The sequence below is a fragment of the Alligator mississippiensis genome, chromosome 2, assembly GCF_030867095.1.
Source record: "Alligator mississippiensis isolate rAllMis1 chromosome 2, rAllMis1, whole genome shotgun sequence".
NCBI classification, from domain to species: Eukaryota; Metazoa; Chordata; order Crocodylia; family Alligatoridae; genus Alligator; species Alligator mississippiensis.
This window is the reverse complement of record NC_081825.1, coordinates 218,427,383-218,454,409: the sequence shown is the minus strand read 5'-3', so window position 1 is coordinate 218,454,409 and position 27,027 is coordinate 218,427,383. Positions and strand designations below refer to the sequence as shown.

Sequence of the window (27,027 nt, the reverse complement as noted above, 5' to 3'; positions counted from 1 at the left end):
GTTGTGTTACAGGTTTGAACTGGTTTCTGATCACTTATACCATTTTATGTGTAATTTCTGCCTCTAGCCCTAGAGGCCAATAAAAAATCTCCGATGATGTGTTTGAGCAGTATTATAATGATCAGGTAATCAAATCTAATTCCTATTATCTATACCTGTTGCCTCATTCCAATCTCATACTGAGTTTACACTGTAAATCAATTGACCTTAACAAATATACCCTTGCTTCACGCTGACAGATGCAACTTTTTTGCATACTCTATCTTTATTTTCATGCTACCTGTAAAGTTTCTTAGACATTAGATATAGCAGAGATCTGGTCATCTTCACTTACCTTATCAATGCAGGCTTGCTCCCCACTATATCTAGGGACAGAACATCAATTAATCCTCGATTGGTTCAGAATAGAGAAACAGTAATAAATCAATTCTAATTCTGTTGCTCATACATAGACAAATGACTCAGACTCTTCCTGATGTCTATGGTACTTTACAGCTTGATAGTTTTTTTGCATATCATTACCCTATTGCACCACAAATAGTTGGGGCCTTTTCTAATGTTGCAAAGTTGAGTTTGTTCTCCTATGATGGCCTGTAGAAAAGTGACAACTTTTTTTAAGACTAACTAGCAACATGCTCTTTCTGGGCACTCATTCATTCTGGGACTGGGCATTCTGACTCTGTAGCTCTTCTAGGGTCTGCTGACCAAAAATGCAAGGGACTCTGATCTCTTTTTGCTCTGAAATTTCCTGTCACTTTTGTTTCAAACAAAACCAAACAAACTCAAGTTCGGCAGTAAATGCAGGGATCTCATGGTGAATGGGGAATTTATTGCTCAGATCCGATTTCCATTTTTCTTCTGTTTCTCAGACTGTTTTGCCAGGAGGAAAGGATTTGTTCTGCATCCTAATGAAGGGTATAATTCAGCAGACTACATTGCAGCATATTACACTTTCACTACTGCCTTAGCATTTTTAAGTGAGTCTGTGAAAAATTGTTTCAGGTCACTTTTCACCGCAAATATGATTCCCTCTTTCCTTGCTATTCATTATGATCACACAAATACATACTTGGCTGGCTTTAGGATTTTGGAGAAGACCAGCGACACAATTCTTTGGGATTCCCTCATACTTCACTGACACATTGTATATAAAATAAAGGGGAAACTTAATGTTTCACTTGCTCCAGATTCCTGCTGTAAGAGAAATGGGGCCCAGATGTCTGTCCTGTGTTCTATGTATAGGTTATAGAGCATTTTAATAATGTGTTTCAAATAACTCTAGACTAAGTCCAAATAAGTCCAGAAGTGAGGGATTTTGCAGATAGAACTAAGACCTTAAGGTGTCCACATATGAAAGTTGGGCTGCCCATGTAATCAGCTCTAACCATGGGTGGATCTAGGGCAGGAATGGGCAAAATACGGCCTGTGGGCTGGATCCAACCCATGAGGCCATTCTATCTGGCCCATGGGGCCCCTAAAATTTTTTTGAAAATTAAAATTTATCTGTCCTTGGTTCCTGTCAAAGATGACAGGAACCAGAGGCAGTAGGACCCAGGGGAAGCCCTGGTGGGTTCCTGCAACAGCAGGCCCCGCCTAGCCCTGCCCCCCAAGCTGGAAGCCCCATTAGGGGCTTCTGGCCTGGGACTCCTGCCATGGGAAGCACAGGTAAGGGTGGGGAGGTGGCAGGGGACAAGCTGGTGCTGAGTGTGGGGAAAAGTGGCCCCTCCCTTGCCCCATGGCCAGCGCTCCCTCCTGCAGCCACTTGCAGCCTGTGCTGGCTCTGGGGTGGGGGAGGGGCCGCTTTTCCCCCCCAGGCTCAGTACCAGCTTGTAACCCATCCATGTTGCCAGCCTGGGCCTCGTGCCTACTCCAGGCTCGCCTGTCGGGGCTGCTCCACAGCAGGAGCAGCTGCGGCCCCCCTGCTTGCTGCTCTGGGCAGTGTTTGCTGCTGCTGCCTGCCCAGAGCTCATGCCATGGTAGGCTGTGGTGAGGCTGCCACTGCCGCCCCTGTGCTGCCCAGCCCATGAGCTCTGGGTGGGCAGCAGCAGCAAACACTGCTCGGTGTAGCAACCGGGGTGCCGCTTCCTTCCACTCCAAGCAGCTGGTGTCACCACGGCACAGCCCTGCCAGGCAAGTCCGGAGCTGCACGGGGCCCAGGCTGGCAGCGGGGGTGCTTTACAAGCTGGTGCTGAGTAGGGGAAAAGCAGCCCTCGCCCATGGCCGGCGCTCCATGTTGCAGTCACTCGCAGCCTGCATGGGGCTGCCTGTGCCTGCTCAGAACAGCCCCGCGTGGCCTGCAAGTGGCTACAGCAGTGAGTGTGGGCGAGGGGCCACTTTTCCCCGTGCTGCACACCAGCTCCTTCCCTGCTGGTGAGTATGGGGTTAGGGCAGTGTGTTGCTCCCCACCTGTACCGCAGAGCTGAGGGGCACTGGGAGTGAATGGGCATGGGAGCACAGGGCCCACACTGGTGTCCTAGGGTCAGTGCCAGCAGGGCCCAGAGCAGGGCGGCAGAAGTACAGGGTCCTGGCTGGCAGGGGCTCTATGGAGCCGGTCCAGCTTCCCTCCCTCCGCCCCCCCCGCTAGTGCAGCCCAGCCTGGCTCCACAGACCTCTGCCAGCCTGCACCCTGCTCTGGGCCCCACTGATGCTGGCCCTGGGACATTGGTCCCAGGACATTGGGACATTGGTCCCAAGATGGTGACCAGGGGGCAGGGCACCTGTCAAGGGGCGGGGCTACCCATGCGGCTCTCGACAGCTTGCCAAAACTGGGTAAATGGCCCTCCACCCAAAATAATTCTCTGTCCCTGATCTAGTGTCTTGAAAAGGGGGGCAGGGGTTTAGGTGGTATGTTGCATTTGGCGTAACACAATACACATTTTTCTCCAATCAAAAAGAAACTGGAAGCTTCAGTAATATGCTATGGGCTTAGAGGGGGATACAATGTGCTGTTTGGGGAGATGGGAGGGGTGGGACCCTGACTGCCAGTGCCAGAGTGGGACAGGTACCTGATTCTGGGGGAGTACAGAGGTTACCCTGCATCCCTCGAGCCTGGCATGGGCTGAAGTCCTTCCTGCAACCCCACACATGGGTCCCCCACATACTCAATCCACCATGGCCCCAGAGTGCCTCTCACTGTCCTTTAGACATTGTTCCTACCACCTCAAATGCCCCCTGGCTCCACTCTGTCCTGTTATCCCACAGATGCATGTGGGACATGTGAAATATACCACATATCCCACTCTGTTATCCCATTGTTTGTAGCCCCTGGCTTGGCAACTGTTGCTTCCTGGGTCTGAAGCACTTCTGAGTACACCACCAAGCACATGGGGCGCCCCCCCCCACTCCTGTGGGATGCTCCATTCACCCCAGCATCACAGTGTTCATGAGCTACACTGGTACCTCAGGGTATGTAGAAAAAACATTTAAAGCTGTGTCTATGTCCGAATCGCTGATTTTCCAAATCAGCACCCAATCTTCAGACTTCGATTTGGTTGAATCGAATCAGGGATAGTGATCCGAATCAACGAATCAAATCACTGTCCCTGATTTGGGCCAAATCCAAATCTGAATTGGGTAGGGCTTGCTTCACACACCCCTAGTAATCATGTAATTTAGAACCTCCAATTAGAACTACTGATGATTTGTCAGTTGTCAGGTTTTAGTGGCTGAATAGCATTACCCTGTGATATAAGCATTATAAGGCTAAGTATATACTGTATGGTTTCATAGATTTCATAGACATTAGGGCTGGAAGGGACCTCGGAAGATCATCGAGTCCAGCCCCCCGCCCAAAGGGCAGGACGTCAGCTGGGGTCATAGGATCCCAGCAAGATAAGCATCCAGTTTCATCTTGAAGGTGTTCAATGAAGGCGCTTGAACAACCTCCGGCGGCAGGCTGTTCCAGACCTTGGGGGCTCGGACAGTAAAGAAATTCTTCCTTATGTCCAGCCTGAAACGATCTTGTAGTAGTTTGTGACCATTCGTCCTCGTCATCCCTTGGGGCGCTCTGGTGAACAAACGTTCCCCCAGATACTGGTGATCACCCCTGATAAACTTGTAGGTGGCCATCAGATCACCCCTGAGCCTGCGCTTTTCCAGGCTAAAGAGCCCCAGGGCTCTCAGCCTGTCATCGTAGGGTCTGCTTCCCTGACCCCGATCATGCGCGTGGCTCTTCTCTGGACTCTCTCAAGCTTCTCCACATCCTTTTTGAATTGTGGAGCCCAAAACTGGACGCAGTACTCCAGCTGCGGCCTCACTAAGGCCGAGTACAGGGGGAGAATGACGTCCCGGGATTTGCTTGAGAAGCATCTATGGATGCAAGCCAGCGTTTTGGTCGCTTTACTAGCCGCAGCATCGCACTGCAGGCTCATGTTCATCTTGTGGTCAATGATGACCCCCAAGTCTCTTTCTTCCATAGTGCTAACCAACATAGCACTGCCGAGCCTATAAGGATGCTGCGGGTTTTTCTTCCCAAGGTGGAGAACCTTGCATTTATCGGCATTGAACACCATCAGATTTTCATCCACCCACTTGCTGAGCCTGTCCAGGTCAGCCTGGATCACCCACCTGTCTTCTGGCGTGGATGCTTTGCCCCAAAGTTTGGTGTCATCGGCGAACTTGGCCAGTCCGCTTCTGACTCCAGTGTCCACATCGTTAATGAAGATGTTGAACAGTATGGGTCCAAGGACAGAGCCCTGGGGGACCCCACTGGTCACAGGACACCACGATGAGTGACTTCCATCAATTACTACCCTCTGGGTCCGACCCCGGAGCCAATTTTCCAGCCAGTGGATCGTGGGGGACCCAAGGCGACAATTGGCCAGTTTCTCCAAGAGACGATCATGGGACACCAGATCGAAGGCTTTTTTGAAGTCAATCTCATCTCCCTTGTCCAGGTGATAGGTCACCTGGTCGTAGAAGGAAATGAGATTGGTCAAGCAAGACCTACCCGCAACAAACCCGTGCTGGCTATCCCTTAAGATGTTGGCGTCGGCCAGTCCATTAAGGATGGCCTCCTTAATAAACTTTTCTAAGATCTTCCCCGGGATAGAAGTCAGGCTGATGGGCCTATAGTTAGCCGGATCCACTTTCCTCCTTTTCTTGAAGATAGGCACCACGTTGGCCTTCTTCCAGTCTTCGGGCACTACACCAGAGCGCCAAGAGTTTTCAAAGATCCACGCTAGAGGCTGGGCTATGATGCTTGCCAGCTCCTTGAGTACCCTGGGGTGAAGATTGTCAGGGCCGGCTGACTTGAAGGTATCCAGCTTCTCAAGATGTTCCTTCACAAAGTCAGCATTAATGGAGGGCAGGGGATCACCCTCACCCGGACTTCCCGGCCCTGTAGCAGGCACAGGCGTCCCATGGGGCTGATGAAAGACCGACGCAAAGTACCTATTTAATAGGTTGGCTTTTTCCTGGGCGTCAGTTGTCAGTTGCCCCATCTGGTTCAGCAGGGGTCCAACGTTGCCCCTGCTTTTCCTCCAGCTCCCCACATATCTGAAAAAGGACTTTTTATTGTCCTTGATGCTCAAAGCTAGCTGGAGTTCAGTTGCAGCCTTGGCTTTCCTGGTCTGCTCCCTACAGGACCGGACCAGTGCAGAATAATCCTCCTTGGAGGTGACTCCCATCCTCCATCCTTTGTAGGCCTTTCTTTTTAGCCTCAGGAGGTCTGCTAGGCCCCTGGAGAGCCAGGGGGGCTGCTGTCCCCTCTTGCTGCCTTTCCTCCGAGATGGAATAGACTTAGTTTGTGCATTGAGGATCGCTCCCTTGAGGAGCAACCACTCTTCTTGAACTCCCCTCTCCCTGCGGTCACAGTCCCTTAGGGCCTCACTGACAAGCCTCCTGAGCTTGTCAAAGTCGGCTTTCCTGAAGTCAAGGACTTGCGTGTTGCTGACCGACTTGCCAGCTTTTCAGCAGATGGTGAAGGTGATCAGCTCGTGGTCGCTGTCACCCAGCTTCCCATCGATCACTAGGTCGCCGACTAGGTCCTCCCTAGTAGCCAGCACCAGGTCGAGCAGCGCTTTGCCTCTCGTTGGCCCATAGACTTCTTGAGTCAGGTAGAGGTCATCCACGCACGAGAGGAAGCTCTGCGACCGCTCAGATTTTGCTGAGCGATCCTCCCACGAGATGTCTGGGTAATTGAAGTCACCCATGACAACCATGGTCCTGGAGCAAGCTGCCTCAGCCAGTTCCTGGGCAAACTCCTGGTCTAGCTCAGGACTTTGGGTGGGAGGTCTGTAATAGACTCCCACCATTGTGTCCCCTGTGCCGTGTTCCCCACGGATTTTAACCCAGAGGGTCTCCAGCCGTCCACCCTGGTCGCCAATATTGGCTTGCAGGGACGCATAGCTTTCCTTAACATAGAGAGCTACACCCCCGCCCCTTTTCTCTACACGATCCCTCCTGTACAGGGTATAGCCATCTATCCCCGTGGTCCAGTCATGGGTGGAGTCCCACCAGGTCTCCGTGATCCCTATGACATCGTAATTGTTTGCACTGAGCAGGAGGATGAGCTCCTCCTGCTTATTCCCCAAGCTCCTGGCATTTGTGTACAGGCAGGCAAGCGCCCCCTGGGGGGCTCCTTCCTTGCCCACAGATTTTACCAGGGCTGGGGCTGGGGCGGGCTCCCTTGAGTGCCATGATCCGCTGGCTTTGCAAGATTTGCTCAGCGGGCCAGCAGTGGCGGTCGTGCCCCCGTCCCCCAGCGGGCTTAGTTTAAAGCCCGGTGGAGCAGGTCAGCCAGTCTGGCTGAGAAGAGCCTCCTCCCTAGGGGAGAGAGGTGGAGACCATCTCTTCCCAGCAGCTCGCTGCCTCTCTCGCCAAAGAGCGGGCTGTGGTCATGAAAGCCAAAGCCTTCCTGCCGACACCAGCGCCGCAGTCTTTGGTTGACCACATAGATCCTCCTGTCCCTTCTCAGCCCATAGCCTGAGACTGGGAGGATCTACGAGAACACCACCTGTGCCCCCAGACCCTTAAGCCCCGCTCCCAAATCCCTGTAGCGCCTCATGACCTGGCTGGGAGTGCTCCGAGCCATGTCATTGGTGCCCACATGAATAAGGAGCATGGGATAGCGGTCTGTGGGTTTGACGAGCTTGGGGATCCTCTCCGCAATGTCCCGGTTGGCAAAGTTCTTTGGGTAAACGTGCTGTCTTTTATTACAACAACTGAGTAGTTAGAAAAAATGTTATTTGCAAGCTTTTGGGCACAATCCTCCTTCAGTATACAGTACAGGTTCCTGAAAACTGCATCTTAAGTTGAAACGTTGTAACTCGGAACCAATTTTCTCATAAGAAACAATGTTATTGGTCCCTGAACCAAGGCCGGATACCCTGTTTTCACCAAAAATATCCCAGAATTTTGTACTTGATCAATTATAGATGAGTAATATAGCTACATTCATGTATTTATATTGTAAATAGCGATCATATTGATTTGGAAGGACTTTTTTGAGGTGACTTTGCTGGACTTTTTGAAGGGTTCTTGGCTGGAGTCTTCTCAGGAGTCTTGGCTGCAGGTTTTTCTGGAGTCTTGTCTGCTTTCTTGAAGAAAGTGTCTAAGGAAGTTTGGACAGATGTTCTCCAGGAAGATGAGTGGCATCGCATCAGATCAAGCATTGTAAAGTTGAAACTGACATCATAAAGTTGAAACAGGGTGTTAATTTATAAACGTTGTAAGTGCGAAGTGTTGTAACTCAAAATGTTGTAAGTCGAGGACTGCCTGTATACAGTATGGTTGTATTTTGGGATTTCAATTGTACCAAATTCCTTTGATTCATTGGAGAGGCCATTATGAATGCGTCCTTAGCCTCAGCCCTGTTCAGTCAGGGTGGTGCATTGTAGTGCCACATCACGAAGTGTCCTGAAAAGCATTGTGAGATCCAAGATTTCTATCCTTCTCCTGTCCCCTTCCCCTCTTCTCTATTGGGAAATAATTTATTGCAGAGTTTCAAGAAGCACAGTTTTGTTTCCTATTTGCAACGAGTCAGGTCTTCTGGCTGGTGTGCTGTGAAGATGAAACCAAGACTCCACATACTTCCCAACCCCTCTCTTAGAGTTCTTTGTTCACCTTGGGATGGGGAATACTGGACATAACTCTTGGTCCTACACGCGAGCGCGCGCGTGCACACACACACACACACACACACACACACACACACACACACACAGAACTGGAGAACATGTAGGAAGGGCTAATGGGTTATAATTTAGGGTTATATATCTTGAGTTCTATCAACACACTCAAACCCTTAACTCAAGTGTGGTTGTGCTTTTCATGCAAATTGGCTGGTCCATCAGAGGCTAACACTTGATTTACCACATTTATTAGTTGCTAATGTAACATTACTATAGCATAGATACTGTAGTGGGCCACTAGTCTTCCAGAGCTTTCACAGAATTCCCTCATGGACAAGACAGATTAGTTTTCCCACCATTCATTTGAAAAGATTTAATTCATTAGCCCATCTAATTGGAGCATAATGAAGCATGGGCTGTGCTCCCCAGAATCTTAGCATCACACACAGTGACTTGCATGCTAGTTCTCAGTCTGGCTTCTCTACTGGGGCCAAGCTAACTTGAGGGGAGTAAACCAAGTATAGGTAAGGAGCTAACAAAATTGTGCTAACGCAACACACAAATTGTGGGTTGTTTGTGGTGCACAGTACCATTTTTGCAGCCTTTTGGTGGCAGCCTCCCCCCAACCCCACCACTGATTGGCTGTGGGGCCCTGGTGGGCCCACCCCTTGTTGCTGATTGGTGGAGAAGGGCGGGGCCAGCCACACAAGGGGCAGCCCTCTTGGCCAATCAGCAGCAAGGGCTGGGGGGGCAGCCACCATCTTTGCCGCTCTCCTTCATGCCAGTGGCTTCCCCTCCCCCTCCCCCATAGCAGGCTGCAAGGCTGGGCTGCAGTGGCCCAGAGGACTGCTGGCTCTGAGTATTTTATTTTTAGTAAGTTTTTTTTCCTAGTGATTCCACACCAAAATAACGGGGATCACCTTTTTGCGGGGTTCGTGGAAACCCTTTTTTTGTGATTTCCATGAAAAATGTGAAATTGCAAATAGAGTAGATACTTCATTATAGGTAATGAGTTAATTACAGTGAAGGCATACCCAATGTGAGTACACAGGGAGGTCTTTGATATGGCTAGTATTTTTAGCAGTTTTGGAGGAGGCCATGCCCAGGATTCAATTATGATGGAATAAACCCCTCTCTCAGTCCTCTGAGCTAATCAGAATATAGTAACGACTTTCTGGCATTTCATTATGTACTATGAAGCACTCTTTTACTCTAGGATGTTATTGTCCAGAAGATTCACATGTTTAAGAGGCAGGCATTGAGTTGCTTTGACTACAGGGAATATGCACCTAAAACTGCTGGTCTGCACAACCTGCTTTTATTGCTCATGATGGCTTTGGAGTTGGGGAGAGACTATAGTGCAGAGGATAGACTCTAGGGTGATTTTTGACTTTACCACTGACTCACTCTGGCTTTGGAAAAGTCTTTGTGAGGAGGCTGGTGATAACAATTGACTTCCTTATGGCAGTGTTGGGACAGATTGGCCACCATCCTTGACCCTGCCTGTTGGATCAGTCATTGGCCCTGGCCCTGAATGCCAGATCAGTCACCAACCCACATGCTGCATTGTACCTGTGTTCCCAGCTTCGCATGCAGGTCTATGTCATTTGGCCCACAGGACTTGAAATTTGGTGACAGAGGAGTAGTGACAGCATTCACTGGAGCCCCACAGGCCAGATAACCTAGCTCCAAGGGCTGGATCTGGCTTCCGGGCTGGAGGTTGAGAACCACTGGTCTTGATCATAACCTCCAGCTTTCCTACCACTAAGGGAAAATCAGAGGTCTCTGTTTTCCTAGTATAGTACAATTTAAGGTTGTGTCTTCACTAGCAAAAGTGGTATATGTTTCATTTGTGCAGTATACCATGGGGGAGAGGCAGGGGTTAGGATTCACATCAAGGCAGAAAATAAAATTGCTTTTCCTCCAGTGGGATTTTATCTTGTATTTGTTACCACGTGATAAGAATGCACTTTTTCCCTGGTGATGGCAAGGGCTGGATATGGGAAAGCGGTTCATTCTCTGGCCTTGACTCCAAACTGCGCATTTTAGAAGGCACAACCTACAGGGGTGGACAATGATAGGTTTGACTTCTCTTGCATTCTGGGTAGGCAGTCTTCATTATAAGCCTGCTCTAACTTGTCTTAGCTTTTTACAGGGCTTACAAAGCTGCTATTTTGCTTAGAATAGTGGGAGCATAGTGCACTGTACCCAGACTCACTCATCTCCAGCAGATCCTTACATCTATCCAAACCATGGCCAAACACTGGAGGCTGTGAAGAGGTGGGCGTATAGGTAGGAGGTGAGGAATTACCCGTGAGGAGGTAATTCTGCATAGATAGTGGGCACAGTGACTCTGTGGTATGAATTTCCTTTTGCATAAGAGGGATTCCAAGTGTTGGGAAGAGGAAGGAGAAAGGACATATTGTATTTTGTTCCTTTGTACTACAGGTAAAGAACAAAGGACCCAGAACGTGGCCAAGAATTTGGGCCTCTATATCCCTTTACTTCCTTCTTTGGAGATTTCCAGTATGGTTGCTAATTAACATAACAGCAGTTTGAGGACAAATTCATAGATTGCAGTTTCTTTTAACATTTAGTGGTAAACTGAAAATGGCTTTGAATACCTGGGAAGCCCCATATACTCTCTACTTTTCAGAGTTTCTTTAAAGGCTCTGTCTTTTCTCCCTGTTTCTCTAAAAACTTAAACATCTATGGAGCTACTCTACATAGTCTTCTCTGCTACAAATTGTGGGTCAGTTCTTCACACAGGGGTGTGAATGGTGATACAAGTTTCTAGTCAGTGGATAATCACACTTGCCCTTTGTTCTCTTTCTTGGTGTTCACATACACCTCCATGTTGTCTATGTGTTTAGCCAGTCAAATTCCTGGTCAGCTGCTTATCACTCTCCAGTTGGCTGCTGTCCTTCCATCTTTGTTCATGGCATTTCCTTCCTCCCAGTGCTGTCATCCCACCACTTGAAAGTTTTGATTTCATTTTATTACCAAGACAAAGCCATTTTTCAATTTAAAAAAAATCCAACCCAGACAATCATACGTCTCTTGATTTTTGTATGCATTCAAAGGCTGAATAGCTCTTGCTATAGTCCAGGGGTTCCCAAACTGTGGTATGCATATCCCTGGGGGCATGCAAGACATCTCTGGAGGGTACATGGAAGAAATTGTGTAATGGCAGATTCACAGAAGTGTGATTTAATTTTCTTTATAATAATAATCGGCATCTAAGGGGTTAAAATATAAAATGTATGCTGGTAGGGGTATGCAGGCAGCTGGTAAATCTGGAAGGGGGTACACAATAAGAAAAAGTTTGGGAACCTCTGCTATAGCCTATACTTCTGTAGGTCTAGCTCATTAAGATAGTTTCCCTGAAGATGGTGATTGTTTCTTAGTATATATAAGAAACATTTTTAAATGTTATCTTGAAGCGCCTGCTTTTTCCTTGTAGGTTTCCAATCCAAATAGTCACTAGGATTATTCCTGCTTAGTTTGAGCTTTGAAAAAGATTACATCCCAAAGTGGAATGGCTGAAAGCCATTAATTCTCTTTTGTAGTTAAATGTAGTGATGTGAATATCAACCCTTTATACTGCATTGGGCTTTCCATTCTCAGCCAATGGTTCTATCCACAGAAGTGTGACAATGTTACTTTTGCCCCCCAAAGGATGCATTTTGTAATGTTCTACATATGAATCTATTCTAAATATTAATTCTCATTGTGGACACAGTGAATGTGAATGGTAGAGAACATTAGGATTTCACTCAGTCTGGCATCCTCTGCACAAACAGGTCCGATTGTATATTTAAATAGGCCATCCAAATACCGGAAAGGTTGTATCCAGAGACACAGCTTTCTAAGGGCTCAGAACAATGCAGATAAAGATCAAGTGGCTAATTGTAAGCAACAGCTTCCAAATTGCCTCCGGATGAAAAATCACAGTGGGTGACCCAAGCATACTTTCACATGGATACTGTCTCATTCACAGAAGCAGGGAGCTGGAAAACATCAGGGGTGAGTTCCAAGTGGCTGAAAGGGAATGAAAAGATTTTGGTTTCAGTAAGGATTACATCATGGTTTTGTCTAATTATTCCTAGCTGCTGCAGGAAAGGTATTTACTTGTGAAGAATCACAGAGAGCTGGTTTGGAACCCTGCTAGTTATAGCACTTTGTGGAAGTTCATGATTGATGCTGGTGTTCATAGGATTAATGTGAAGAATGGTAATACCTAACATCTGGACAGAGCTTGTTAGCTTCAAAGATGCTCACAGATGAGTAGACTAAAGCTGAAAGGTTAAGGGGTAAATCCAGCCTGCCGTTCTATTCTGTAGACAGTATGAGGATTGTTTTTGGTGGGGCTGCACATGGCCATGAGGTGTGCACCCAGTGGGTATTAAGGAACCCAGCTCTGATGGTGCTTCATCTGCTTTGATATGCAGAGGTTTGATCTGGCTGGCAAAAAAAGATATGACCCCCTTCCTAAACAAAGATATGTAGTCATCTAACTATATTTAGCACTTCACTTGCATTGAAATTTGCATACCTTTGTGAATGTGGCCGTTACTAGCTTGGTCATGGGTCTCTGAGTAGGACTGTGTTAGGTCTGAGAAGAGATCCAGGAGTCCCTGTCACTCAGTTCTGTTTAAAACCCACTAAATCAGACAGAGGTGTAACAACCAATTTCCATACCCTGAGTGGCAGTTGTGGAGCATTCTTGTGCTCCCTCAAAATCAATGTCAGGGACTAGTGCCCTGCTAGGCCAGCTATAGTTATGCTACTGAGATCAGGTGTATTTTGCTAAGGTGACAGGCAATTTACAGACAGATGAGTTCTGTTTGTATCTGTCTGGCTGAGCATTAATAGTTATATGGTTCTCAGAGATTCATTAATTCTGCTTATAAAATGCTACACCTATTTCTAAGAATATACTTCTCCTCACTGCTTCTCTACATAGCACTAGGAGGTCTACTTCTGTATTTTGATATTGTCTGTATTTTCAGTATAGTGGAACATTTGTTTGAGGATATAATTTTTTACTTCTATGGACAGACCCTGCTGCACTCCTTATTGAAATGTCCTCTTTGCTAATCATTTCCCCATTCATGGATCTTGTAAAGCCTGTTTGCTTTATTACAACATAAACCTTTTTATTTATTTCACTACATCAAGGGATGTAAAAAATGAGACACAGAATACTAGACATACACAAAGGTATAGTTATGGTGACCATGTGTCCTGGATTGGCTGGGACAGTCCCACATTTCTGAGGCTGTCTCAGCATCCCGGCTGTTGGAGAAAATTGATGCACAAGTCCCAGATTGGTGGGAATCAGCCTGCATGTGCCCAGCTCCTAAGTCAGGAGCTGGGCACATTCAGGTGGGTTTGGGCCAATTTGGGACTTTTGTTTCAATTTTCTCCAGAGAGCCCAGCCAATGGACTGTTCCCTGGTCTGGACTCTGCTAGGCTGTGAACAGTCTCTGGCCCAGTAGATTGGGGCAAGAGAGGGAGGAGGAGGAGCCTCTTGATTATTGCCCAGTCTGTTCCTGGGAGCTGTAGTGTCGGGGCTCTATGTATGTGTGTATGCCTGGCCCCGCTCCTTAGAGCTATGCAGTCAGTGCTGTGTGCGTGTGTGTGTGTGTGTGTGTGTGTGTGTGTGTTGCCCCTACCCTGTCCTGGTCTTGGGAATCATGGGGTGGGAGGTGTGTGTGTGTGAGTGTGTACGTGTGCATATGCTGCACTGTCCTGCCCTGCCCTGCCCCCTGGCTCTCCACCGTGGATTTCCTTCAAAATATTATGGTCACCCTAGGTATAGTACATAGATACACAAACCCATCCTTTGGGATGATTTTCCTTCAGACCTTCCCTGATTAAGAGTTCCAAAGTGACTCAGCTTCCTAACAGGCCAATCCTGCACTAGAGAAGTTAAATTTCACATATTAAAAGATGATGATTTCTTGGTTGCAGCTGTGACAGACTGTAGTCACACACATCCTTCTCTTACTGTTACTGGGAATGAAAATCTGTGAGCACAAAACCTGCACTGGGTTGTCCGTATGCAGCTTTCTATTCAGTAGCTATCTCTAATATATGAGGTTCAAAGTGAAGGGGAGTGAAAGATTAATTACCTTACGGTGACATAGCCTGCAAACATTGTTACCACTCATTTCCACATACTTCATCTGAGTACAAATACAGGAAGCCACGCATTCTTTATATAAGAAACAAGGTTTTTCTGGTTAATACATTTTATTGGGACAACTGTATGGTGCCTTCCTCATTCACTTTGTGCTGAAGTTTGTCAGTCATCTCTATCAACTATACAGTTGGTCTGATAAAAGATATCACCAACAACCAAAGAAGCCCATGCTTCTTGCATATTTCCTGGACCATCACAACTACAACAACACTCCAACCCTACTACAAACTCTTTAGGCATTGCTCTGGCCTTGATCCGTCAGACTATTCTCCATTGGAACAGAGGCTTGCTGTTCTAAGCTCATTACAGTATCATGGTCTACATTAGCAGCATCACCTATACAAGTGTGGATGGCTAGAATCATAAGTTTGGCAGGGACCTTAAGTGTCTCATAGTCCTTTGCTCAAATGCAGGGTTATTTTATTTCCCTCTACAACCTACAGATTTGAGGTTACATAGCATCACTTTGTCATTGTCTGCACCCCTTCCATATCTTCCCTGGAAACATTGCTATGGAGACTGCCCTGCCCTTTTGTTATCTTTCAGCATGCACCAAATCCCAGAAATGAGGCAGTGTACCCACATTAGGAGTGGCCCTCATTGCATTCCCAGAGCTGTTCTGTTTTGGGCGTGTTTACTGGTATGCACTCAGGGCCATTCTAAGGTGGCTGCCACCTTAAAACAGCTGCACTTGTGCACCTTTGCTGCACTTGTGTCTCTGCAGGATCATGTAGATTTAACAGGTATAGCATAACAGGTGATGTGACCTTGCAGGAAGCAGGGCCCACTCTCCTTTTAAATGTATGTTTGTTCATACCCACAGTGCTCTTGATAGCTGCTGACCTGTTTACCGTTGGTGCCTCCTATTGAAACATAATGTGGGATATTGTGCAGCCAAAGAGCTAGTTTGCCACAATTGCATTAGTGAACAGCACAGAGATTAACAGGATGGTAATTTTATTTTGTCCTTCATACATTTTCTCATGTTTCTGAGTGAGGAAGCATCAGAAGAGGCAGCATGGATAAGACCTGGTGGATAAGGCAGGATAGATTTGCACCTTATAGACAAACTAAATCAGAGATATGTAGCATAAGCTTTCGTGAGCCTGAGTTCACTTCATCAGATACTTCATCATGGTATCTCATGAAGCAATCTCAAGCCCATGACCGCTTATGCTATGCATCTCTGATTTAGTTAGTTTATAAGGTGCAAATTATCTTTTGCCTGATTTAAGACTAACACAGCTAATAAGAGTATTTTCTTTGTGAATGGATAAGTACATCAGGAGACCTTTATCCTCTTCTTAGCAGTGCTACTGACATTGTGTAAATCACATTCTCTTTCTATATCAGTTCTGATAATATCCATTTTAGGGATGAAATAACTGCCTATTTTTGTAAACACCTTTTTGTTTGTGGGTAAGTGCTCAACATAAACATTATAACCAGTACTGCTCAAGCAGCCATTTTAGTAATCTTGCCCTGAAAACAAAAATTGAAATAGAAAAAATAGAAGTTGATCAAATCAGTCTCCCAGACTAAAATCTAACCTAATACGATTTAGCACTGTTGGCTTCAATGGAGTCAGAAATATACTGGCGCTCTTTATTAGTGAATGGCATTGAGCTCTGTATAGGCAGAGCTGTTTAGGATATTTTTGTCTGAGTGATTTTCTAATGGAAAATTCACTTTCTTCTGCTAAAAATGGTTTTCAGGTCCATGGCTTCCCCTCTTCTTGACAATATATTCATCAGGTTTCTGGGCTGTCTAGACTTTCTAATTCCCCAGCCCAGGGGACAGTCCATTTTGGGAACAAAGTTATGGGCTCCAGGGGTTTTCAGCTGCTCTGGCAGACTGCCACAGACCTGAGGTTCCTAACACTTCCAGGATGTGTGGCACTCAGCTTCATCCAGGACCCATGAACTGCTCAGCTTCTTTCCTGGAGAGCTGTTGGGGCTCTGGACAGCTCCCAGAGCCTTGGAACTATTCAGTGAAATGTCTTTTTGGCTTTCTCTAACTGACATTTTTGTGGAAAAGTCCAACATTTTGATTTTTCATTTAATTTCTGAATTAATTTTGTAAATGTCCCACAGAATTGGAATCCCAGCTAGTTATATATACAAATCCTCCAGAAGTTCTAGGCAGACAAGGTTCCTTGGGTGAATTTGATATCTTTTATTAGACCAACCTAAATGGTTGGAGAATAGTTATTAAGCAAGCTTTCTGGTTCAAAAACCCTTCGTCAGGCTAAGGAAGCTGCAGCAGTTGGTGTGTGCTCTTCCCAACTGCTGCAGCTTCCTTAGCCTGACGAAGGGTTTTTGAACCCAAAAGCTTGCTTAATAACTTTTCTCCAACCATTAGGTTGGTCTAATAAAAGATATCAAATTCACCCAAGGAACCTTGTCTGCCTATGTCCTTAGACCAACACGGCTACAACCTAAACCCCTGCAACCCAGAAGTTCTATGTATTCTTCATTGAATAGGATGTCAACATATTACTACCTTTGCCAGTACCCTTCTGTCTTGATCTATGGTGTCACACCTGAAAGAGGTGAGAGTCATTCTTTGAGGCCCATTCAGTCCTTGGCCTCCCTGCTGAGATTGCCAATGCACCTTATGCAAAAGCAATATTGCATGTTAAAAGATCTTTCCCTGAAAGCAGTTGGACTGGCACAGTTTGCTACTTATATTAGCCCAGAAGCCAAACTCTGACTTAGGACCATGTGGCTGGATCAACTTTGATAGCAGCATTATTAAAAGCTCACAAGAGCAATTTAAAAACAAACAAACAAACAAACAAACAAACAAACACTTTTATTGTCTCCATGCCTCATATTTCAAGGGGGTGGACTGAAAATTCAAGCCTCAGATTAGGACCACTGATGATAAATGAGATGTCATCAGGGGATGCAATATATTACTAATAGCACATGCATTATCTAGATAGAATGTATTGCAGATATATATATTTATGGCATTCTGTTGAAAAAGGGAACCCAAGACAAGAACAACTACTTCAGCAAGGAGTATTCAGAGAACAGTGGGGGAGAAAAAGTGTATCTGAAGAAACGATCTGCTTTCTCACAACAGAGATAAAATGAGCATGAAAACCATTGATAAATGTCAGATAATTCGGAATTGAGGGATATCTCCCTGATGTAACTGAAAAAGACCACGCATCAGCATTGTACAGCAAAAGCAGTGTTAACCAGCACTTTATTAGCTGGAAAACTCTATTAACCAGCATCCGAGGGATGTGGCAAAAGCGAAACCAGAAGTACCACTTCTGGGGACTTCCCACTTCGCTGCCGTGAGCCGAGTTTTTCTTTGCAACTTCTTCGGCCCACAGCCCAGGGCAAAGCAGCCTGCATGGGGCAAAGTAGCCTGCAGGGCCCCCCGGCACACTGATGCTGGGGAGTGCACTAGATGGTACACATTTGATTAACTGGCATCCCCCATTCCTGGGGGATGCCGATAACAGAGCGTTTACTGTATTATTAATAATGGAACACTGGACTTAAAAAATAAGGAACTGTCAGTTAATTTATTCTAGTTTTTCTCGGAATACAAAAAGTATGTGTCAAATAGGGAATAGCTTAATATATTTCACATAAAAAAGAAATGTGTTTTCCTTTCCTAAGACATATAGGAAAGAGACAAGGAGGATAATATTAAATTTTACTACAAGTCCATGAATGTATTATATAAACATTTGAGACATCTCTGGTTTTATTATTGCATCTCTTTAACAGCAGTGTGGTCCCAACTCAGCATTTCTGATAGAAATTCTTGCCGCTGATACCACTTTGGGCTTTTATCTTATCTGTTTTCATAAGCTATCTAGGGTCAGGCTGGGTCCATACTTGCCTCCTACTGCAGTCATGGGGGTCATGTTAAGTGTCTAGATAAATTGGCTGTGAAACTTCCAAAAAAAAGACAAGGGCTGTGTCTACACAAGACGGTGACTGTGCAGTCATTACTGCACAGTCATTTAATACTTGTATAAACAAGTTACTGTACTTATATAATCAGAGTTATTGCACAGCAGCATCATTTTACACTTCCTGGCTTGTGATGCTACTTTTCAGTAGTAATGAGCTACTGCGCAGTCAGCATTTCATATAGATACAGACAAGGTGTAGCAAAAGAAGGAGATCTAAAACCTGGGAAACATCTATTAAGTAATCTATGCCCCTGCTCATCACTGTAGGATCATTCTTTCTGAGGCATTTTATAGTGCATTGTCCAACTGAGATTTGAGATCTGACTTTTCTGTTTGGTAGCTATTAATAGATCTATCACCCATTAATTTGGCCAGTCCCTTTTTGAACCTGTGTTAATATTCATTACTAGAGCTGTTCAAAGTTTAGGTCATTGATTCAATTTGGCGGAGATTCAGCTTGATTTGGTGGGCTAATCTCCAAATCTGAATTGAATCAGGAGACCCTTTAATCTCTCTGAATCGAATCGGAACTCTTCGAATTGATTTGGAGAGATTCGGAAAGGTTAGACGATTCGGACATAGACACCGCTATAAATGTTTTTTCTACATACCTCAAGGTACCAGGCGGCTTGTGAATGCTGATATGGTGGGATGGATGGAGCGTCCCACAGGAGCATGGGTGGGGGTGGGGAGGCAGGGTGCTCAGCAGCAGACCTGGAAGTGGACCAGAAGCTCTTCCGGTCAACTTCCAGTTCTGCCGGTGCCTTTTGGGTCTGGGGGGGGCACCCAGGGTCCTCCCATGATCTATCGCTGAGCCGGGGAAGAGGGCATTGGGTGGGGGGGACGGGACTGCCCTGCGCACTCCCCGGTGTACCTGGAAGTGGACTGGAAGTATTTCCAGTCCACTTTTGGGTTTGCTGCTGAGCATGTGGGCGGGGCCCCCACACTCCTGTGGGACATTCCATATGCCCCACCATCGCAGTGTTCATGAGCCGTGCCTGGCATCTCAAGGTATATAGAAAAAACACTTAAAGCTGTGTCTATGGCCAGATTGCTGATTCTCTAAATCAGCATTGAATCTTCAGATTCGGATCAGGGACAGTGATCCGAATCAACAAATTGAATCACTGTCCCCAATTCAGGCTGAATCCGAATTGAATATGGCCCATTTTGCACACCTCTATTTATTACCGAGACTTTTTGAGATTCAGTTTGTTCACTTGGATATTCTTTTCTGTTCTCATTGGGGAAGGAATATAGTCTAAGTATCCCAATCTGAAATCCTAGACATCCTAGAGCTACAGTTCAAATTTTGGCACTTGTCTCAATTTTGTCTCAAATAAATTATACTTGGTTACAGGTGTTCTTCTGGATGAGTCTTTAAACATCAAGTTCCTCTTGATTCTAGGTTAGCTCTAAATAATCTATTGTACTTTTTACTTGTACTTTTGAACTGTATTGTACTTTTCTACTTTCTATTTGTTCTCGGGTCTTTGATCATACTTTCCTCTACTGTGTGCCAATTAAACTAGTGCAGCAACTTTATAGCTTCCAAAGTTCTTTGAGAGGAAAGGCAAAGTATTGTTCTTATGAAAAATGTGCAGTTACTGCAAGTGTATCTGGCTTTGCAAAGGACATTGCATTGATACCAAGTGCAATGAGTATGAGGCTTATAACTAGCACGAGGCCTACTAACCACTGCTGACTAAGAGGGAAAATTCTTCTCCCATAGTTTATATAGACAGTATTTCTTTCTTGCTCCTTTTCTAGTCCATGAAAACAGGCTAATGCTACACCTTTTCACCACATGAAAGGTGCAGTTAAGACAGGGCTGTCCAGCTTCTGAGTGGCTGGGGTCCTTCTCACACATGAGCCAAATGCTATACTGTATGGGCCCTTCTCTGCTGTGCTGTGCAGTCACGCTGCCTGGATGCCCCCCTTCATGCTTCAGGAGACCCCTGCTGGGCCACACTAGTGCCACCATACTTTGCAGGGTCTATGGGTCCCTCCAAGCCCTCTGGCTATGGGCTTCCTCAGCCCTCCAGGTCATGCTGCCCTACCTCCAGAGGCGGGGGCAGATAAAAGAAAGTGGAGGAAGGATGGGGAACCTGGAGAATCCGGCAGTTACAGCAGGAGAGAAATGTAGGGAGTGGACTGGGAGCCACAGGTAAGCAACTCAGGGGCTACATGCAGCCTGTGGGCCACCCGTTAGACAGCCCTAATTTACAAGTGCCAGAGTTCTGAAACTAGAATCCTAGCTTATTAGGAATATTTGATTTCAGATACCGAACCTTGTGCTTAGTAGCTAGCAAATCAATTTACTTAAGGGCATGAGTTTGACTCAACCCAGATCTTGAACAGAGTTTAGTAGCTAAGGAGATGCACATACAGCATGGGCGTGTTTATATGTGATGCCGCGTTGCTGTAGTGACATGCTATAGCGATGTAGCATCAGCGGGCACAAACCATGACTCTGATGCAACATCGCTGTAGTGATGAGTGACCTTGCTATAGCTTGTCGCTACAATGACATAGCTGCTAAAAATAACCATGCACTGCTGGGACAGCACAGTAAGGGCTGTTACTGCATTATCATTTAGTACTTCCTAAAGCAAGTCATGGGGGCATGTGTAGATGTGCCCCATTAGATGCAGGTGACTAGATTAGATGGTGGTGGGTGGGAACAAGGAATATATTTTCTTTTAAAAGGGTTACCATTTTAAAAAAACTTATGAAAAATACCTGTACAAATCAATGGCATGGTTGGATATATCCCCAAAACAGCAGAGAATGTTGAAAGGCTTTAATAAAACATCTCTGACAAAGGAGGCAGTCCTAACATACAAGTGAACTGACTGTACAATCTGAAAGAGATGAAAACCACTCAGGTTCATGCCATCCACATAAAGAAGGGAGAGCATTGTACAAAGCAAAGAAATAACTAGGATCCCTTTAAAAATAATTGATAAAGGCTTTATTGCAAAGAAATTATTACAAAGTAAAGGAAAATGGTTTACTGGAGCTGTCTGAATACCAGAGAGAGGGGGATGAAAGGGAAGACAGTCTTATAAGAACAAAATCAGGGAGAAAGTCAGAGGTATCAAAGATAATATGCAGGTAATTTTAATATGATTTAAACTCTGGATATTACAGAAGAAAATGCACCATGGTAATACAATTTGATGAATGCACCACCATTTTATTAGTTCAATAACAGCAAAAAATAATCAACAAAATTATTCAAAGAAAGGATAAAAAAGAGTAACACAATGGCACAGGTCAAAGAACAGAGCAGAGATCAAGATAAATGTTTGAGAGTATATTGTGTCAGACAAGAACAGACACACAACAGATAAAGGTATAGATAACAGAAAGATTCTCTCTGTTGATAACACTCAGTTGTTATACTGTTAGAGCACATTGTAGATGTGTTGCCGTTATGAGATGGGGAGAGGGTATTACCAACTTGTTTTCTGTTATTATCTATTATTATTGTTTCTGGTATTACTAACTTATTATCTGCCAGCTGTGGCAGGGAGAAAGTAAAGCAATTAACCCAAAGTCACACAATAGTTCCATCATGGAGGCAGACTTAGAACTCTGGATCTCTACCTTCTTACCCTGTGCACAGTTCTCTAGCCAACAATGACTTCATTAAGTTAACATGTGCACAGAAGGCAAATTTGATCTCTTAGTTAAGACATGGAATGCCAGACCAAGAGTTTAGAAAGGAGTTGTTAAAAGATAACCAAGGGAAGGAGAAAAATGGAAAGGTTGCCAGCCTGGGAACCGATACAATGTACAGGACTAGAAGTAGTTCTTCAGTACTTAAGATATCAATAGATTCATAAAGTCTGTGGATATTCTTTTTCAGAATGGATCCTGAAGTTTGGAAAATACATTGTAAATTAGGAAAATCTTCCATAGAGCTGACCTAGAATTCAGTTGCAGATTTGCCTAAAGCACTGTATCTGGACTAGTTGCAAAAAGCTATCTTACTCTCCTAACCACAGATTTCAGCGGGCATGCTTACATGTTCATTAATGTGCCACAATTATGGCACATTAAGTTTAGTACCGCTAATGACAGGTACTAACTTAATGCACTGTAATCAGCACTACTGTGCGTTAGCACAGGTGAAGATTTTTTTTAGTGATGTTAATACACATTAGACAATCTACTGCATATTAACGCATTAGCATGGGCTTCACTCACCATGTTAATGCTCAGTAGAATTAGTGTCCTGTGCTTGAAGCATCTTGTATAGACATGCCCAGTGTGTTTTACAAGCATTTATGTATGGACTTTTTATGTATAGAAGTTGACAAGCCCCTCATCTTATATTTACATACAAAGAAACCTCATTAGATACAGTCTATCACTACGCTGCTGCCAAAAGCAGCATGTGCTTAGTAATGAAAACCAACTTTGAAGTTGATTATATGCAACTGACACTAAGTATGACAATAAAACACACAGCCCATATTAGGCAAGCATGCTGATGAGAAGCTTTTTTTCTGGGGGTGTGCAAGCCCCAGGCCTGGCATCCTTGGAGTTCAGATACCCCCTAATTTTGCTTGCTCCTAGCCAAAAGGCCAAGGAGCAGCTAGAGGGAAAGCGCAAAAGCAGTTGCCCCCAAATTAGTACAGCCTACCTGAATAAGATATATAGTAGTACCCACTGTGCTCAGTCCCCACCTCAGCGCTAACACTTTTCAGAGTCATGGTGAGCCACTACATTGAATACATTTCAACTTCCTCTTTACTACCACAGCTGAGCTGTGCCTTTCTTTCCCATTTTCCAGTGATTCCTGTTTCTTCTCCAGTCTCAAATGTCTGGCAAACATTATTGCGTTTATTTAGTTGGTCTAATAAAAGATATCACATTTATCCAAAGAACCTTGTCTGGCAAACATCATCAAATGGGGCCCCAAACAGTTCACCCAGAATCCCTCTGTTGCCCCCTCACTCAGCCTACTGCATATGATTAGTGTGGTCCCACCCTCCACAAGGTGGAGCCAAACTAGGTTGCCCTGAACCTCATAGTTTCATAGTTTTATAGATGTTAGGGTCGGAAGGGTCCTATTAGATCATCAAGTCTGACCCTCTGTCCTGGGCAGGAATGAGTGCTGGGGTCAGATGACCCCATCCAGGTGTCTGTCCAATCTCCTTTTAAACACCTGGGTCAGTGAGGATCTAGTAAGGTCATTGTGGGACCTAGTCAGGTCATTACGGGACCCCTGGCACAGCTTTATGAGCACTCGTGCTCCGGTGTGGTGCCAGAGGACTGGAAAAGGGCCAGTGTGATTCCCATTTTCAAAAAAGGGAGGAAGGAGGACCCAGGAAACTATAGGCCAGTCAGTCTTACCTCGGTCCTGGGTAAACTTTTTGAGAGAATTATCCTGGTGCATGTCCACGAGGGGCCAGCGGGGGAGGTTATGCTTAGGGGCAACCAAGACGGGTTCATTAGAGGCAGGTCCTGTCAGACCAACCTGGTGGCCTTCTATGACCAGGTCACAAAATCCTTAGATGCAGGGGTAGCAGTGGATGTAGTCTTCCTGGACTTCAGGAAGGCCTTCGACACTGTCTCTCACCCCATTCTCATTAAAAAACTAGAGGACTGTGGCATCGACACCTACACAGTCAAATGCATCACTAACTGGCTGGAGGGCTGCACCCAGAGAGTGGTGGTGGATGGGTCATTTTTGACCTGGAGGGATGTGGGCAGTGGGGTCCCCCAGGGCTTGGTCCTCAGGACCACACTGTTCAACATCATTATCAGTGACTTGGATGAGGGGGTAAAAAGCACCCTGTTCAAATTTGCAGATGACACTAAGATGTGGGGGGATGTGGGCATGCTAGGGGGGAAGAATAGGCTGCAATTGGACCTAGACAGGTTACAGGGGTGGGCAGATGAGAACAGGATGGGTTTCAACACTGACAAGTGCAAGGTGCTGCACCTGGGGAGGAAGAACCAGCAGCAGACCTACAGGCTGGGGAACTCCCTTCTTGTCAGTGCAGAGGCAGAAAATGATCTTGGAATCATTACTGATGCCAAAATGAACATGGGACGACAGTGTGGGGACACAGTGAGGAAGGCCAACCACACCTTGTCATGCATCCACACATGCATCTCGAGCAGGTCCAAGGAGGTGATCCTCCCCCTCTATGCAGCACTGGTCAGGCCACAGTTGGAGTACTGAGTCCAGTTCTGGGTGCCGCACTTCAGGAGGGATGTGGACAGCATGGAGAGGGTCCAGAGGAGGGCCACTCACATGACTGGGGGCAGCAGGGCAGGCCCTATGAGGAGAGGCTAAGGGACCTGAACCTGTTCAGCCTCTACAAGAGAAGGCTGTGGTGGGGATCTAGTGGCCGTTTACAAACTAGTCGGGGGGACCAGCAGGCATTGGGGGAGTCCCTGTTCCCCCGAGCACTACCAGGAGTGACTAGAAATAACGGTCACAAGCTGGCAGAGGTAGATTCAGATTAGACATCAGGAGGTGCTACTTCACAGTCAGGGTGGCTAGGATCTGGAACCAACTTCCAAGCGAAGTGGTGCTGGCTCCTACCCTGGGGGTCTTTAAGAGGAGGTTAGATGAACATCTTGCTGGGGTCGTTTGACCTCAGTACTTTTTCCTGCCATGGCGGGGGGTTGGACTTGATGAACTGCTCAGGTCCCTTCTGACCCTACCAACTATGAAACTATGAAACCTCCAAGGAAGGGGACAGGACCACCTCCCTTGGAAGCTTATTCCACCTTTTGGCAACCCTCACTGTAAAGAATTTTTTTCCTGATGTCCAATCTGAATTTGCTCTCTTCCAGTTTGTGGCCATTATTTCTAGTTACCCCAACAGGTGCCCTGGTAAACATTGTATTCCCTATTTCTTGCTGTCCCCCCTGATGAGTTTGTAGGCGGCCATGAGATCACCTCTCAGCCTTCTCTTGTGGAGGCTGAAAAAGTTCAGGTCTCCCAATCGGTCCACATCTGCATATATTCTTTTTGAAGAACCCAGGACGCATGACAAGAACAGTGGTTGCAGTCATAAGTTGGGGGGAGGGCGGGGGAGGGGGGCGGCGCACTAATTAGCACATGGATCCTTTGTGAGGGGTATCTGGTGTACAGACACATACTGAGAAATGCTGTTGACTCTGCTGGAGCCTATGCAAATTACTACAGATATGTTTATTTCAAGGTCAGTGTTTTCACATTTGCTCCTCACTTTCATGCACTCAGGGAGAGCAGGGTCTGACAATAAGGATGGAGGGAAGGGGCTGCAGGGGAAAGAAGTTGGTGGGTGGTCAGAGGACAAAGGGGCTACTTGATTCCCCAGATTTATCTTCCCTGCTCTAGCAGTGAGAGGGGGACAAATTAAAGGCAAACTTCCAATAATTAAATTCTATACCTGGAAAATCATAAATTAATAAATTTTACATATATAAAATCTAATTATTGGAGGGTCAGCTTATACTCGGGGTTGTCTTATAATTGAATAAATATGGTAAATTAAGATTCAGAGAAAGTCATAAATGGAGTAACAGAAAATGCAGAACCCAAACTCATTGGCTTCTGTAGTGCATCTGTGAAGATTAGGGACCCATACAGGTAGGTAAACAGGCAGATGGCTAGCTAAGCAGATACTGACTGTTGTGCTCTCTATGCTGATGAAGGAAGCTTTCCTTAGTGTGATACATCTGTTATTTTCCCTTTGCAACAGTTATGTTTTCTATGGAATGATCAGTATTTTTCTAATAGGATAAATGCAGTAGGACAGTTCAATATAATTTATCATTTTCAAGGTTCATTTTTAGTAGTGTGACTGTAATGTTTAAGTCAAACAAAGCTGAAAATGTTTTTTCCTGTACGAGGAATCTGAAAGAATATATGAAAATGGAAAAACAAAATTAAAGAATTTAAATATAAAGGTTTCCAGACTCTAAATTCTGTTGGTTCCAGACTCCACAGTCTGTTTAGCATTTCGTTGAGCAAAGTAGTATTTAATTTAACATTGCTCTTAAAATAGATCAGGCTTTGAATAGTGGTAATTTAGCAATTTAAAGGCATCGGTCCAGAAAACACTTTTGCATGTGTTAACTTTAAACACTTGCCTAATCCCATGGAAAACAATGGGACTACTAATGTTAAGTGCATGCAAAGGTGTTTATAACTTAAAATCTGCATCTACCTGTCTTGTAATTTTGATTCCTGTGCCCATTTTAATTTAATATATTTTAATATTCTAAATAAAGTATCATCCTAACACAGTCCTGTTTTTGTAATAAAGTAGATTTTTTTGAAATATCTGAACTGTCAGTGGTGATGTGTAGGACTCCAGGTGCTCCTGCTAATGGTACTGTGGAAGGAGATGACTTTAAATATGGGGCCCAGGTTTACTTCAAGTGCAACGCAGGTTACAACTTAAATGGCACCCATGTTGCCTATTGTCAGCTTGATGGGAGTTGGTCAACACATCATCCTGAATGTGGTAAGGTCATTTTAAGTTTTGATTTGTATCATGTATTGGCCATTGAACTGTCATGAAATCAGTCTATTGGATTTTATTAAACCAGTGTCCAAACCTCAGCTGGAATTTGACAGATCCATGACTTGATATGATGTTCTAATGTCTCTATAGTCTTAAGACACTTTGGTGGATCTGAATCTGGTTTCCTGTTTCTAAATCTGAATCTTGTGTATTGTTTCCCAGCTTTGCAGTTCTTCCTCAGGCAAAGGTCCCATTGAAAAACTGCTAAGCTTGGAAGTGTACATTGCACCTGAAACACAAATGAGGGCCATGCAGCTTTTG

General features: G+C 45.4%; 1 protein-coding gene across 7 annotated transcripts in view; it reads left to right on the top strand.

The window, feature by feature from the left end:
- The window catches only part of PAMR1 (peptidase domain containing associated with muscle regeneration 1), a 101,559-nt gene that overhangs the window by 60,023 nt on the left and 14,509 nt on the right, over positions 1–27,027 (top strand). For 3 of the 7 annotated variants that reach the window (XM_019476717.2, XM_019476713.2, XM_019476715.2), the window contains exon 8: positions 26,506–26,706. The exons of 2 other annotated variants lie outside the window; for them this stretch is intronic. In XM_019476717.2, coding sequence (XP_019332262.1) covers positions 26,506–26,706 — 201 coding nt within the window. The remainder of the gene's footprint in view (positions 1–26,505; positions 26,707–27,027) is intronic. 2 more of the 7 variants (XM_019476714.2, XM_006262454.4) reach the window with 2 other exon arrangements.